The 14,856-nt window shown below is 37.5% G+C and overlaps 1 protein-coding gene and 1 pseudogene across 5 annotated transcripts; both read left to right on the top strand.

Moving 5' to 3' along the window:
* Positions 1–794: 794 nt before the first annotated feature.
* LOC147472651 (uncharacterized) lies at positions 795–3,313 on the top strand (annotated as a pseudogene). Of its 4 annotated transcripts, none has more exons than XR_015210736.1 (3): positions 795–872; positions 976–1,898; positions 2,985–3,313. The product of XR_015210736.1 is annotated as an uncharacterized LOC147472651, transcript variant X3 (transcript). The 4 variants fall into 4 exon arrangements; XR_015210735.1 differs by having other exon boundaries at positions 811–872; positions 953–1,898; XR_015210737.1 differs by having other exon boundaries at positions 795–1,898; positions 2,988–3,313.
* Positions 3,314–4,328: 1,015 nt separating this feature from the next.
* On the top strand, positions 4,329–14,376 carry ADL6 (dynamin-like protein 6). Its single transcript, XM_086588422.1, has 22 exons — positions 4,329–4,841; positions 5,227–5,277; positions 5,388–5,508; positions 5,663–5,758; positions 6,055–6,116; positions 6,272–6,389; positions 6,473–6,815; positions 7,231–7,378; positions 8,122–8,223; positions 8,320–8,439; positions 9,346–9,429; positions 9,556–9,683; positions 10,063–10,147; positions 10,265–10,397; positions 10,717–10,793; positions 12,238–12,294; positions 12,461–12,620; positions 12,702–12,865; positions 13,155–13,268; positions 13,356–13,423; positions 13,507–13,682; positions 13,779–14,376. Exons 1-22 carry the CDS (start codon positions 4,698–4,700, stop codon positions 14,018–14,020), a joined length of 2,793 nt encoding a protein of 930 aa, XP_086444548.1. The 5' UTR covers positions 4,329–4,697; the 3' UTR covers positions 14,021–14,376.
* The last annotated feature ends 480 nt before the right edge of the window (positions 14,377–14,856 follow it).

The raw sequence follows: 14,856 nt of genomic DNA, 5'->3' as shown, positions 1-14,856 counted from the left end.
ACATTAATCGTTTTAAAATGTAAAAGTGCGGCGGGCGAGGTGAATAGCTGATGACGCGAAGTGCAAGCAGTATACTACGATTGTCACATACACCCCTAAACTTTTTTCTAAGCAAAAAAAACCCTGAAGTTGCAAGTACCAAACTCAACGTGGCGTTTAGATATATATGATGTCATTTTCTTTTTTACATGACATCATCAATCATTTTATTGACATTGTAATTTGCTGTTGTTTAGAATTTGCGAACAATGAAGGAAAAATTAATAACAATACTTATTATATGTCTGAATTATTTGTAGAATTGAATAGAAATCAAACAATTTGGTAGCTAGGGATTTTTTCTCATGGCTATGACCTTTGAAATTGCTGAAGAAGATGATCAATTTATACAATTACAGGTGACCTCATTGATTGATTTCTACATCATCCATTTATTTCTTGCTACATTGGAAAATAAATTACAAGGTAAATAAAATGATATGATCGATGACGTCATTTACGTAAAAAATTAAAATGACATCATATATATCTAACGCCGTCTATGAAACTAATTGTTGCATTTGGTACTTGCAACTTCAGAGTTTTGGGGGTGTAAATGACAATCAAGGACAAATTCAGGGGTGAATTTTATCCTTGATCCGTTAAACTTATAGTGCCAAACTGCTAATCGGCTCACCTTCCCATTACTCAACTTCAAAGTTCAAACGCTTGGAGTTTTCATTATGGGCTGGGCCCGAAACTTCATAACCCGTGGGTCTACGCACTACATACTGGCCTTTTCACATCCGGAGAAGAAAAAAATCTCTATTAATCTTCATCCTCGATTGTTGTTTGAAGCTTCACAGACCACACTTTGAGCTTCATAGACGCAAGTAAGACACACACTTGTTTCTCAATCGTCATTTTTGTTTATAAAGATTATTTCTTGAATCACAATAATTATAATTTTAAGGTTTAATTTGAGACGTTGTTTAGAAACTAATCAAAGATGGCACGAAACGAAGAGAAAGCACAGTCTATGTTAAATAGATACATAACAGCAAAGAACGAAGAGAATAAGAAACCTAAAGAACGACGCCCTTTTCTCGCTTCCGAGTGTCGTGATCTTTCCGATGCTGATAAATGGAGGCAGCAGATAATGCGTGAAATTGGTCGGAAAGTAGCTGATATTCAAAATGAGGGGTTGGGTGAACATCGACTTCGGGACCTTAATGACGAGATTAATAAACTTATTAGAGAGAAAGGGCATTGGGAGCGTAGGATTATCGACTTGGGTGGTCAGAATTATACTAGGCATTCTGCGAAGATGACTGATTTGGATGGGAATATTGTTGATGTTCCTAATCCTAGTGGTAGAGGTCCTGGGTATAGGTATTTTGGTGCGGCAAAGAAGTTGCCCGGTGTTAGAGAGTTGTTTGAGAAGCCGCCTGAGTTGAGGAAGAGGAGGTCTAGGTATGATATTTTTAAAAGGATTGACGCGAGTTATTATGGGTATCGTGATGACGAGGATGGGATTCTTGAGAAACTTGAAGGACCTGCTGAAGCTGAGATGCGTGCTGCGGCTGTGAAGGAATGGCAGAGGATGGAAAATATAAAGCTAGAGGCTAAGAGAGCGGTTAAGAGTGGGGAAGTTGCTAATGCTGCGAATATATTGTTTGAAGAAGAGGAAGATGTTGTGGAGGAGGAGAGGAAGGCGAAAGAGGAAGAGAATCAGAAAGAGCAAGAGTTTGTTGTACATGTACCACTTCCTGATGAAAGGGAGATTGAGAAGATGGTTTTGGCGAAGAAGAAGCAGGAGCTGTTGAGCAAATACACTAGCGACACTCTCATGGTAGAGCAGAGTGAGGCAAAGGCCATGCTTAATATTCAGCGATAGTTATTCAGTTGATCCATTTTAGGTACTTGCCTGCACTCTAAAGAATATCTTTTTAATAATTTGTTTAGTTGTTTCCTGCATTGTATTGTCTTCATTGCTCAATAATGATCTCGTTGAACAAATTTTACATTTCGAGAATTAAGAACTATCTTTATCTATCTGTTGCATATTTTAATTGCTCTCATTTGTTGCATATGACTTATACTAAGCCCAAACAGAGAAGCTTATACTGTTTCTACTTCTATAGTTCTATAGAAATGAGTTGCTAAGACTACCATGAGGGGGGTATCTGTTTCTTTTTATAAGTTAAGTGTGCATGAGCCTTTTGTAAAAAGTTTGAAGATTTCCTTGCAAACTTCTGGAACAAAACTAAATTAAGGTAGTCTGGAGTTTGGATTGAACATATCTTCTCTTTTTGACCTTTTTCCAGAAAACTATATGTTTTTGAGTTCATAATCTTTTCAACACTCACCATATGTTTGTATACCGTTAAAACGATGTGGTTCATCTTCACATTGTCTGGGGATTATAAATATATATCAAAGTATCAAACTGACAACAGTTAAAGTGTTCTGCTCTGTATTTATCTAATGGTTGAACTGTTTTGGAAAGCGTTGTATCAGTAGATAATTGTATCATTTGGTCAAGTCCCTTCGTTCACCTTGGTTTATAATTTTGTGTTGTTAAAAAGGGGTTGCATAAAGTACAGATTTTAGGATTTTGATACGGCAATCATATCCTGACTCTTTACTGGTTGTCCATCTTTTGAAACTTCTGAACTTTTATTTAATCTTAAACTGGTAACAATTCCTTAATGAAATAGATCCAACCTTGTGTTGAGATTGCTCGTCGGTCTTGGGTCTCCCGCTCTGTTTTTGTGGGCGGTTTATATTCGAGCCTTTAGTTGTTTAAGAATCCTAACATCTTCTCTATTATATTGCCTTCTAACATATTAATTTTGAGGTAACGGGCAATGTAGGGGTATGGGTCGCCTCATAACAATTCCAAGACATGAACTGTAGGCCTATTGCATTATGGAATAGAAATCTTTCTTGTCTCTTTAGCCTTGTGGACAGAAACATGAATATTTATCTCTCTTATCTTGCAGCAGACGTGAATTAAAAAGTCAAAGGTCAATGCAGAAGAGGGAGAGCAATCCTACTAATTTGAATAGAAGCTGATGTGCTGTTGTTTACAGATAATGCCAAACTGATGAAGCCGTGGAGCTGCAAGTTCTGTTAAGTCCATTGGATCGTTTATCTTCTGCGTTTTTTTTTTGGCTTTGTTTAACTTTTTGTGTAATTTCTCCACTGATGAATCAAGGAAAAACATATAACTACCGTGTTTTAGTTGTCATATCTCTTGGAGCTCAATGTTATGTTGGATATAACATGATTGTACTGATGAATATTGGAAACATTGTTTCTTCTGGCTTCCTATCTTTTCAACATCTTGAGATGCCATTCTGATTTTAGATGATGAAATTAAGGCTGGGAAATGTCATTATGATGCCATTCTTATATTGATGTGCATGCATTGTCATCTATATATTTGGTGTCTGTGCCCTGACAAATTTTTGGTGCATTGCAGTTACACTTTTGCTTTATTGATAGTCAATTACTCGTATTTAGGGGCACATGTACTAGCAATTTAGCATTATTTGGTGAGTACCTGACGCTCACAGCTTGGATCTATACATATATAGTGTTTATTGTAGAACCCACCTTTGGGCCGAACAACTCAAGTGGGGAATTTTCAATTTGTACCGGGTAACCTCAAGTTGGTCATGCTGAGCGAGCACTTGGCGGGCTTACGATTATGGACCCTATGTTGACACTAGGTGAAAATTTATTGTCTGAATCATCCCAAAATTCAACGTGGAAGTCCAAGTATTTGCTCTTGTCGACTTCTTTCAACTTATTGGGAAACTTTTGGTTTCTTACATATTAAGGAAACCAATTCCAGATATTGTTTTAATATCTCAAATTGAACTCGAAATACTTACTACTATACTATATGGCAACTAACTAAAAGCATCCCTTTGAAGAATTTTTTTAAAGAAACTGGTGGTCGTAAATTCAATTATTTTGAAACAATCCACGCGACATTACCACTGTCGCACAACAGTTGGAGTGTCGCTCATGTACAATTTCAAAACAACCCACACGACATTATGGTGGCCAGGCAACCACCATTCCAAAAAAAAAAAACGACATTTACAAGACGAAAGTACCTTCAAAGATTGGTAATGTCGCTCCCCATCCAAATTGCCAAATTTACAAACAAGAATGCGAACAAGCAGGTGATGCGCAGATTATACTACCCCTAGAGATGCTATATTGCTCTAATAACAAAAGCTCGTGAAATTGGAAATGGAAAAAAACCAAAGTAAAAATAAAATGACTACCTAATTTTTGTCGTTAAATAAGAGTTAGCAGAAGCAAAATGAGGTGAGACATTCGGGGTGGGAGTCTCTGTGTTTGTGTAAAATACAAACAACTTTTTCACTCAACAAAAGTGGGAGGAGTTATTATACACACGTAGACTTGGTCACAAAACAAAAAGAAAGAAAGAAGAAAGGATTTATAATTCATTCATTCATTCATTCAAAAATCAAAACACAAAACGAGAGAGAGAGAACGAGAGAGAGAGAGAGAGAAAGAGAGAGCACACTCACTTTCTCTTACGCGTTTCAAAATCCCTAAAATTTAATTTCTCTTTCCTCTAAATCACCATCTCGGATCCAGATCCAGTTTTAGGGTTTGTTATTAACAAATCAAACGATCGATAGAAAGATTATAATTGTTTAGATCGAGCAGCGATGGATGCTATAGATGAGTTGATCCAGTTATCAGATTCGATGGTACAGGCGGCTTCACTTTTAGCCGATGAAGATTTGGATGACTCATCTTCTTCTACAAAGAAGCCGTCTACTTTTCTCAACGTTATTGCCCTTGGCAATGTTGTAAGTCTTCATCTCCTCCTCTATAAATCTATCTATTTATATTTGATCCGTTTTTTTTTTATCAATCGATCTGCCACTTTTTTTTTTTTTTTTTTTAATTTTATAGCTAGGGTTTGGATCAGTAACTATGTTAGGTAGTTGAATTGAACATTCGATGAGTTGCTTCAGTGCTTGTAACTACACTTTGTTTTGCTATTAGATCTTTTATATTGTTAGATCGTTTGTTGTTGGTAGTTTACTTCTTTTCGGATGCAAAATGTAGGTTCAGAGTAGACATTATGTTTAATGGCGTTAATTAGTCTCGCCATAAATTAATCGGGGTTAATTGTTTTTTAGATTTTTATACGATTGTTGTTGTTGACTGCTTGTGCTTTAATATTGTCAGGGTGCAGGTAAATCAGCGGTTTTAAATAGTTTAATTGGTCATCCTGTTTTGGTAAGTAGCCCACACCAACTCTATTCTTTTGCGTTCAACATCATAACTCATACCTCTAGCCACTTTGTTCTCTTCTCATTTGGCGGTTTTGAAATGTGTCCATTCTTCAGCCAACAGGAGAAAATGGTGCAACTCGAGCTCCCATCAGCATTGATTTGCAAAGAGATGGTTCTCTCAGCAGCAAGCAAATAGTGTTGCAAATTGATAGTAAAAGCCAGCAAGTTTCTGCAAGTGAGTCTTCTTAACAAATCGATCTACCATAGTGCTGCTGGTTGAGATTCTACATTTTTTATTTCCCTCATCTATCAGTTGCTTATTAGTCTACCCTGCAGATAAAATTACAAATCCAATCTTGTTCCTCACAAATATTTTTGGTGTGTGATAGGTGCGCTTCGGCATTCTCTACAAGACAGGCTAAGCAAGGGTGGCTCTGGTAGGGGTCGCGCTGATGAAATTTATTTAAAGTTACGTACCAGTACAGGTTTGTAATCTAATTTGCTTTGTAATTTCTTTTGTAATCTGTAGCGTGGAAATAATATAATGATACCCAGCGACACAAAATTGAATCTCATGGCTAAGACACTTAAGAGAACACTCTTATGTACCCGCAGCCTCATTATTGCCTGAAGAACACTAACTATGAATGCTTTTTGCACAAACATACACTACCATATTGTGTAGACACGTTTGCCCTGTCATTTAAAGTTATGCATATTTTTTTTGGTTGTTGTCGTAACATCATAATCTAAACTGCTTCTATTATGACCTTCTATGCAGCTCCACCTCTGAAATTAATTGATTTACCTGGTCTGGATCAGAGGATCATGGATGACGCATTGGTGAGTGGCAGTTTTTTTTGGTTCATCCTTGTTTTTAAGGATGCTGCTTGATGTGTTTTTTTCATGCTAAGTAAGTTGTTTTACTTGGACATGTCTTGCTTGTCAATAATTCTTCTTTTTTATTTATCGGATCGCCTGATTGGTCGTGGCTTCAGCTCAGTGACTATACTGAACACAATGACGCGATACTGTTAATTATAGTGCCTGCTTCCCAGGCGCCTGAAATTTCCACATTACGTGCCCTCAAACTGGCCAAGGAATATGATGCAGATGGTTGGTTTCTAAACTACTTCCGCACGAAACTCTTTCTTTTCTTTCTAATAGTTAGGTGGTACTGATTTTCATGTCAATTAAAGGTACCCGAACCATTGGTGTCATCAGCAAAATAGATCAAGCAGCTACGGACCAGAAAACTCTTGCTGCTGTTCAGGCTCTATTGATGAATCAGGGACCAAGGAGTACTTCAGATATCCCTTGGGTTGCTCTGATTGGTCAATCTGTATCTATAGCTTCAGCACAATCTGGATCTGTTGGTTCAGAGAACTCTTTGGAAACTGCCTGGCGTGCTGAGAGTGAAAGTCTAAAATCTATACTGACTGGAGCGCCTCAAAGCAAGCTTGGAAGATTAGCTTTGGTTGAGACGCTTGCTCGCCAGATACGGAAACGAATGAAAGTCAGGCTCCCGAATCTCCTTTCTGGGTAATGCATTTGCTGTTTCAATCAGTAACATTCAGTCGTGTATATCACTTAATTTGTGTTGGAACAAAATTCGTTAGGTTAATCACAAAAGAAATACCTAGCATGTTAGGGAAACCTACATCACAATGGCATCACTAAAGAAACAAGGAAGATAAAGGAGAGACCATAAAAAAAGCATGACCTTATTTATATTGTGCCTTGACATGAACATGTGTTTTTCATTTTTTAACCTTTACATAGTATCTGGTTATGTTTTAGTATATAAGTATATTGAACGGAATATGCAATGATGCTAAATGCTGATGATAAGGTGACGAGGGGTTCTAATTTGCCCGTTCAATCACATTGGTGGCTTTTAGGCTTTTTGTTTTACTTGTGTAAGGTCCTAACATTTCTATTCCATTCTATTGTTCAGATTGCAGGGTAAGTCTCAAGTAGTTGAGGATGAGTTAGTAAGGCTTGGTGAACAAATGGTAGACAGTGCTGAGGGTACAAGAGCCATCGCTCTGGAGCTTTGTCGCGAGTTCGAAGATAGATTTCTAGCACATATTGCTACTGGTGAGGTACGTGTTATCACGTATACAGAAAGTGGAAAAATTGAAGCCCAAAGAAAAATAAAACAGGAAAAAAATATTTTATAATGGGAAATTCTGACACAAGCATTTATTGACTTTTAAATGGATTTAACCTAACAAATTTAAATGTATTTACGTGCATTTAAATGTGACAACAAGATGTAATGTACAAAAGGGCAATGCTTCTTGTTATTGAATCCACCTTTTTTATCTTTAAACCTGAAGTACTAACTTGACTTGTTCTCCCAACTTCTGTGTTGCAATCAAAGTTTGATCAGTCTATTGAGTTGTTAGATCGTTTTTGGGTGCAAAACCTGTATTCCTTGGTGGTTGGCTTCTGCATTCTCACACTTATGTTGCACCTAACTATTTATATATAACCTTTTAAAGCAAGTACATCAACTCTTTAATGCATTGAGAAGAAACTAATCCCAGAAGACTCCAGGCCCCATACACCCAAACAGAACTCCACCCAAGTCTTAAGAGAACAAAGGAAACAATAGCAAAGACCCCTTAAAACCCTTTGAACCACCTCCTATTCCAGCACGACTAGTGAGTTATCAACCTTGGCTCCTGCCAGTTCTCTTTTCATCTTTTCAATTAGACCATATTATAATATTCGGATGAGACTTTACTTGGATTATTACTTATTGCATAAGAAGAGTTCTTTGTAAGAAAAAAGCACATCCTTCTACTTTCAGTTTTTCGTTGTTAACAAGTTTTCTTTACAGGGTAGTGGTTGGAAAGTCGTTGCAAGCTTTGAGGGAAATTTTCCTAATAGGATCAAACAGCTTCCCTTAGACAGACATTTCGACATCAACAATGTTAAAAGGGTATCTCTCTTTGTGCTTGTGCTCTTTTACATCTTTGATGTTCTTCATTCTTTTATTATTTTGAGGTTCTGATCTATGCTATTAATGCTTCACTAGATTGTGCTTGAAGCTGATGGTTACCAACCGTACCTTATATCTCCGGAAAAGGGTTTGAGATCTCTAATAAAAGGTGTTCTTGAACTGGCTAAGGAGCCGTCACGTCTTTGCGTGGATGAGGTAATGTTGTACTACCTAGCTATATTCTTTCATTTATATTGTTATCCGCTTCACACTCTTTGAATGGTTGATTGTGCAGACTGGATATCATAATTTCATTATAACCCTTGTATCTAAACATTGCATGCTTGCTGCAATCTGCTTTACGTGTTATACAGTTTTTCTGCAAGGCCCTCCACATTATATAAAAAAAATCTAATCATTTGGTTCAATTTCATTTTCCTTGTTCTTTTTTCAATTCCTGCTCCATGGAGTTTGTCAAAATTAGTGCTGCCATGCATTAAGTGATGTACTTCTGTGTTTTCTATTTTTATCGTAATAATTTTTGCTAATTAAGAAACGCATGTATGTCGGTTCCAAGGGTTAAAAAAACGCATTGAGGCTTAAACCTCATGGCACGCCTTAAATCTTTTATGGGTCTAGCACCTTGTGGCTTAATCCTTGCATGTTTTTATATTTCCTATATATGTTTTCATTTTTCTTGATGACTTAATCCCTCATAATAACTTCATTGAAGATTTAAAACTCCCTATTAGGTTATGTTTTCAGCATCGAAACACCTCGTTCTATTAGAAATCACAAACTACATCAAACCCCATCTCTCTCTCTCTCTCTCTCTCTCATATTTATTTATTATTATTATTATTATTATTATGGCTCAAGTCTCAAGCGCCTCTCAGGCTTACCTCAAGCCTCACAGAGGCAAAGCACCTTGAAGCTTAGTTCGTTTTTCTAAAGTCTGTTCACATCTTTATAATAGGTGATTGTGTTACAGATTATTTTATACGCTCCAAGATTTGCAATAGACATTCATGATTCCTGTTTTCTGTATACCTGCAGCTTGCATTTTGTTTTGTTTTCCCCTCTTTTGTGTGCTATACTAAATTGTAGTGATTTATATAACAGGTCCACCGGGTCCTGGTAGATATAGTTTCTACTTCTGCAAATGCTACACCTGGTCTTGGAAGGTATCCACCTTTTAAAAGAGAGGTAATGGCGCCTTGGCTTGGCTGGGATTTTTGATCATTTGTATCTTTTCATTTGTAGGAGTTTTACGAAGGTTATTTTACAACATTACATCTTTAGTCTTACCGTTGCAACGTTTCTATGAAACAGGTTGTGACAATTGCAAGTGCTGCATTAGATGGATTTAAGAACGAGGCTAAGAAGATGGTTGTTGCACTGGTAGATATGGAAAGGGCTTTTGTTCCTCCACAACATTTCATTCGTTTAGTTCAGAGGAGGTAAGCTTGATACATTATTGTTTGATTACATTTTAATGTGGATGGTGTTCTCTTTCTGGTATATGTGAAGTTACCCTTTTAACTGTTGATTTGTTTCCGCTAAATTGATTGGCAGCGAGTACTTATAATTTTTTGTCATATTTTATTATTAAAAATTAATTAGGTGGAAATTGAACTGTTTCTCTAATTGATAGTAATCTAATGAATCAGTCACATCTTGAAAATACTGAAATATTGGTGTGACATGGAGGAAACACGTTCATCAGAGAACCAATCTGGTTTTGAAATTAGATAAAATAAGTCAAATCTCGCCAACTCTTATTATTATTTATGCTTTAATGTTACTCTTTTATGATCCTTTGCCGTCATCTGAGTTTAGGATGGATAGGCAGCGGCGTGAAGAAGAAGTGAAAAACCGGGCTTCCAGAAAAGGAAATGAGGCAGAGCAGACTATGCTAAATAGAGTATGTGATATTATGATGTTCTTGCTTTCTATGGAACTTAGTTCCCCTGCAAGCCGCATGAGTTTGGTTATGTCTTGTTGAGGACTTACTTTTTTATTTTATTTTTTCTTTTTGTAGGCAACTAGTCCACAAACAGGACCCCCACAAAGTGGGGGAAGCTTGAAATCTTTGAAAGATAAATCAAGTGACAAGGATGGCCAGGAGGGTTCTGCTTTAAAAACTGCTGGGCCCGGTGGGGAGATTACAGCTGGTATGTGTAGAACTGTTTAGTATGTTATGTTGAATATGTATACATGGAAATTTGTAGTAATTAAGCACACACAGACATTACTCCTAGTAACAGGCAACCTTGAACAACTAATCGATCAAGGCAACCTCTCTCTCTCTCTCTCTCTCACACACACACACACACACACACACACACACAAGTACACAACACATACACACAATAACCCTTACAAGTACACGTTAACATTGCTATAATGGTAATTGGAAGATGTAGCAAGAGCTTTTTTTATTTGTTAAATTTGCATTAAACATTTCATTGATCTTTGAAGTGGATTTTCCAGGATTTTTGTTGAAGAAAAGTGCAAAAACTAATGGCTGGAGTAGGCGATGGTTTGTTTTAAATGAGAAAAGTGGCAAGGTATGTGATTGTACTTTTGCTTGATATGCAAGAGATAGTATATTAATATAAACATAGACTTGAATTATTATTCACTAAATTTCAGGAACAAGACCCCACCCCATCATCCCTGATACACCCTTCATGATTACAAGATAGCCAAGAAAAACAAGCAACTGGAAACAGTAAACTACAATCCCAAACTAGTAGCTAAGCAAGAATAAAAGCACCTAACAACCCCTGCCCATTAATACACTAACCTACCAGTACCAGTTGACTTAAATGTCGTCTTCCTCGTCATCTGTTCCAGTCTGTCCCTCCTCTTCTTCCCCGTCCACATTTTCTGCTCTAGTACTCCTCTAACTGTACTGGAAGTTTGAAAAGAAAGGGAGAAGAAGAAGAAAATTGTGAAACCTATGCTGTTAATTACTAGGTAGGCATAAAGGTTAGTTTTGTTTGTCTTAAGTACTAGACCTATTAAAAACAGTTTGAAGGAATGATGATACCAATGTCATCATCAGTGCCTTTTTTGGTTTGACATGAATTTATTAAAGAAATAGAGATAGTATAGTGGACTTGGTCTTTAGGTGTGAATTATGTAAAGGGCGATTGGCAGTCCTTCACCACGTGTATATGTATATGTATTACTGAACCACACTCTTGGTTTATATGCATTAGATTCTGATCTGTTTTTGTCACTGTCCACCGCATTTGTTTTACAACACAAAAATTGGCAATGGATTTGAGCTCACATCGAATTTTGGTGCTGCAGATTATATTGTATTATAAGAAAAGCAATAATTCTAGATTGATTTTATTGTTTGTTAACAGATTGTACTGGAAACATATAAGGATAGAAAGAGGAATAAAAAATTTCAGTTAAGATATGCGAGCCAGAAATCTGTGGTGAAGATCAGATTATATCTTAGACGTGGATAGGATGTAGGACTCTAATGTGGTTTATGGCTTGGCCACTTGGGGAAAAATGAAGTTCTGTTAAAGTGTTAAGCTCTTGTGATTTTTGTTTTTAGAAGTTGAGTTCTTGTGACTTTTATTGTTATTAGAACTTTAGCTCTTGTGACTTTTTTTTTGTTTTATACTCTTGTAATTTTTATTGTTTATTGAGTTTTGGTAAATAGCACTAAAGTGAGATTGTTTGGACCTGTCAACAAAAGCTTGTTGCTGGATCAGAAGTCCAAATTTCTCTTTGAGCGTTGCTTTGTTGACTGAAGTTTGATCTCACAATACCTCTGACTGATGCAAAATGATCTACAACAAAATTTCACACTCTATCCAATATGTTTAGACCATATACATATTAGTGTCTTTATTGATTTCACCGATATTTGCCTCCATCATTGTTGAGCTGTTTTGCCAACTTTTGACACTCGTGTTGTTGCTGTAATTTAAGTCTCTATATATGTGGTAATATTTTGATCTGTTTTGACATCAAAATTTATTGCAGCTTGGGTATACGAAAAAGCAAGAGGAAAGGCACTTCCGTGGTGTCATCACTTTGGAGGTATACTTTCATATTTCTGAGATAATTTTGAATGTAGTTTAATGAATGCGCTTAATATCGTTTCCTTTGGTATATATGAAGGCTACTGGAAGAGGTTTTTCCTTATATTATCACCTTATCGGTCTGAATGCCTATCACTGATACCTTGAAATGAACATTGTTGCAGGAGTGTAATGTAGAAGAGGTTCCTGATGAAGAAGAGCCTCCTCCTCCTCCTTCAAAGAGTTCGAAAGATAAGAAGGCGGCAAATGGACCAGATTCAGGAAAGGGACCAAGTCTTGTCTTCAAGATTACTAGCAAGGTTCCTTACAAGACTGTTCTGAAAGGTGTGTTCTTCCTTTCCAATCATGGTACATATCTTTGGTTATGATGAGCCTTGGTGTTGACCTTATTTTTTGACTTTGCAGCCCACAGTGCAGTTGTTTTGAAGGCTGAGAGTATGGCAGATAAGGTTGAATGGGTGAACAAAATAAGAAATGTTATTCAACCTTCCACAGGAGGTCCAGTAAAGGGAGTGTCTTCATCTGAAGCTGGTCTTCCGATTCGGCAAAGTCTTTCTGACGGTTCTCTAGTAAGTTGCAATCACTTTTATTGTGAAACCATTCTGAACATTGTAAGCTTTATAAGGCTAGAATTCTGCTGGTGTCCTTTGTTATTTGCCGACAACAGTAACTACGATAGGTGTGTATAGCCCTGTAACAATGATTATGGTAATTACTAATTAGTCTATTTTCATGATGTCCCCAATCTCCAGCGTACATTTCTTTGATTGCTGAACAGTGTATTTTCCTCAATAGTTTACTTCATTAGATTGTAAACATGGTACTCAGAAGGCTGACTGACCTGCATAATTTCTTCAGGATACAATGGCCAGGAGACCTGCAGATCCAGAAGAAGAGCTCAGGTGGATGTCCCAGGAAGTACGTGGCTATGTTGAGGCAGTTCTGAACAGTCTTGCTGCCAATGTCCCCAAAGTAAGTGTTATCCTTCTTATTTTGCAGTGTTTACCAGCTGAATAAGGTCCTCTAATATCTTATTTGATTATTTTTCTGGCTGAATAGGCAGTGGTTCTTTGCCAAGTGGAAAAAGCAAAAGAGGACATGCTCATTCAGCTCTACAGCGCAATTAGGTTTGTAATGGCTTGACATGATAAGCTAATGCTATTCTTCTAGCTCTTGCTCTTACTCTAGTTCATTTGTTTGCATGGTCTAGTGTACAAAGCACAGCCAGGATTGAGGAGCTGCTCCAAGAAGATCAGAATGTCAAGCGGAGGCGGGAACGGTTCCAGAAACAGTCCTCCCTCCTTTCAAAACTCACGCGTCAGCTTAGTGTCCATGACAACCGAGCAGCTGCTGCCTCTGGCTGGTCCGATGGTGCCAGTGGAGCAGGTAATCTCTCTCATTTCTATCTGATAGAACTTGTGATTCCAATCATATGTACTGCTTCTTTATTATTAACCAAATTCTTGGGAATATTTTTTGCAGATAGCAGCCCAAGAGTCAGTGCTCCAGTTGATGACTGGAGATCAGCATTTGATGCTGCAGCGAATGGACGGGTTGACTACAACTCAATCGGAAGGTCAAGTAGCAATGGTCACAGCCGACGATACAGCGACCCAGCCCAGAATGGTGACGAAAATTCAGGATCGAACTCTGGCAGTCGCCGTACTCCAAATCGATTGCCACCTCCACCACCACAGTCGAATTCCTCATTCTATAAGTTTTAGACAACTCCACTGCTTTCTGATGATTGGACGGGCGCGTGACTACTATTGGTCTGTCATGATTTTGAGCATTTGTTTGATTATGGACTGTTATGATAGCTGCAGAGGAAAAAGGGTGGCTGTGTACATAAGATTGCGTTCCCCTCATATTTTTTCTCCTCAAACCATTGGGCGTCAAGTCATACTTGAATCTGTTTATTATACTCGCTCCCTTTCCCTCCTATAAGCACTACTACCTTGGGGTTTTTCTATTTGTCCCATAGTTAACCATCCATTTTGAATACTACAGTGTAAAAGTTTGTAATGATTTAGTGAATTACCATTATCCGATGTTTTTATTATGAGTCACTTGTTGAACTTTTTGTGGTTTCTGCGTATTGAGAAGGTGAGGACTGAAGAATCCAGAAACGTTTCGCCAATGACCAAGTAGTGTTTTCTTCAACCTGCAAGTCACATATCCTTAGATTGTGCGGACAACTAACTGAATTACATGTTTCAAAAACCGCCGTCCCTACTGTTAGTCTTGATCTGTTGGTTAACTAATAGACAGTTTGTTCTGCTTGAAATAGTTGACATACGCCCCCTGAACAATTGTGATCCATTTTAAGCGTATATTTTACAAAGAAAACAAGCCGTTTGTTTTTACTTCAGTTTCTTGTTGGGGAGAGTTTGTGTTTTCAAATAACAAGATGGGGGACGAATTGGTCTGACTCAGTGAAGCACTCAAGGCTCGTGACCTCAAGAACTCATACTGTTCCTGCCTAGGACAGTGTGCAACTAAGCCACTAACAGAGGAAAGATCAAGAAAAAGCACCAGCCAAACTCTCTTGTGACGTATT

The sequence above is a fragment of the Coptis chinensis genome, unplaced genomic scaffold, assembly GCF_015680905.1.
Source record: "Coptis chinensis isolate HL-2020 unplaced genomic scaffold, ASM1568090v1 utg920_pilon_pilon, whole genome shotgun sequence".
Taxonomy (NCBI): Eukaryota; Viridiplantae; Streptophyta; class Magnoliopsida; order Ranunculales; family Ranunculaceae; genus Coptis; species Coptis chinensis.
The sequence above is the reverse complement of the archived record's forward strand: the minus strand, read 5'-3'. Positions and strand labels throughout refer to the sequence as shown.

Bases quoted from the DNA above. Each gene is read 5' to 3' on its own strand.
- ADL6 (XM_086588422.1), top strand. From the start codon at position 4,698: ATGGATGCTATAGATGAGTTGATCCAGTTATCAGATTCGATGGTACAG. The intron at 6,117-6,271 runs GTGAGTGGCAGT...TCGTGGCTTCAG, and splicing joins GGATCATGGATGACGCATTG to CTCAGTGACTATACTGAACA. The intron at 13,424-13,506 runs GTTTGTAATGGC...TGCATGGTCTAG, and splicing joins CAGCTCTACAGCGCAATTAG to TGTACAAAGCACAGCCAGGA.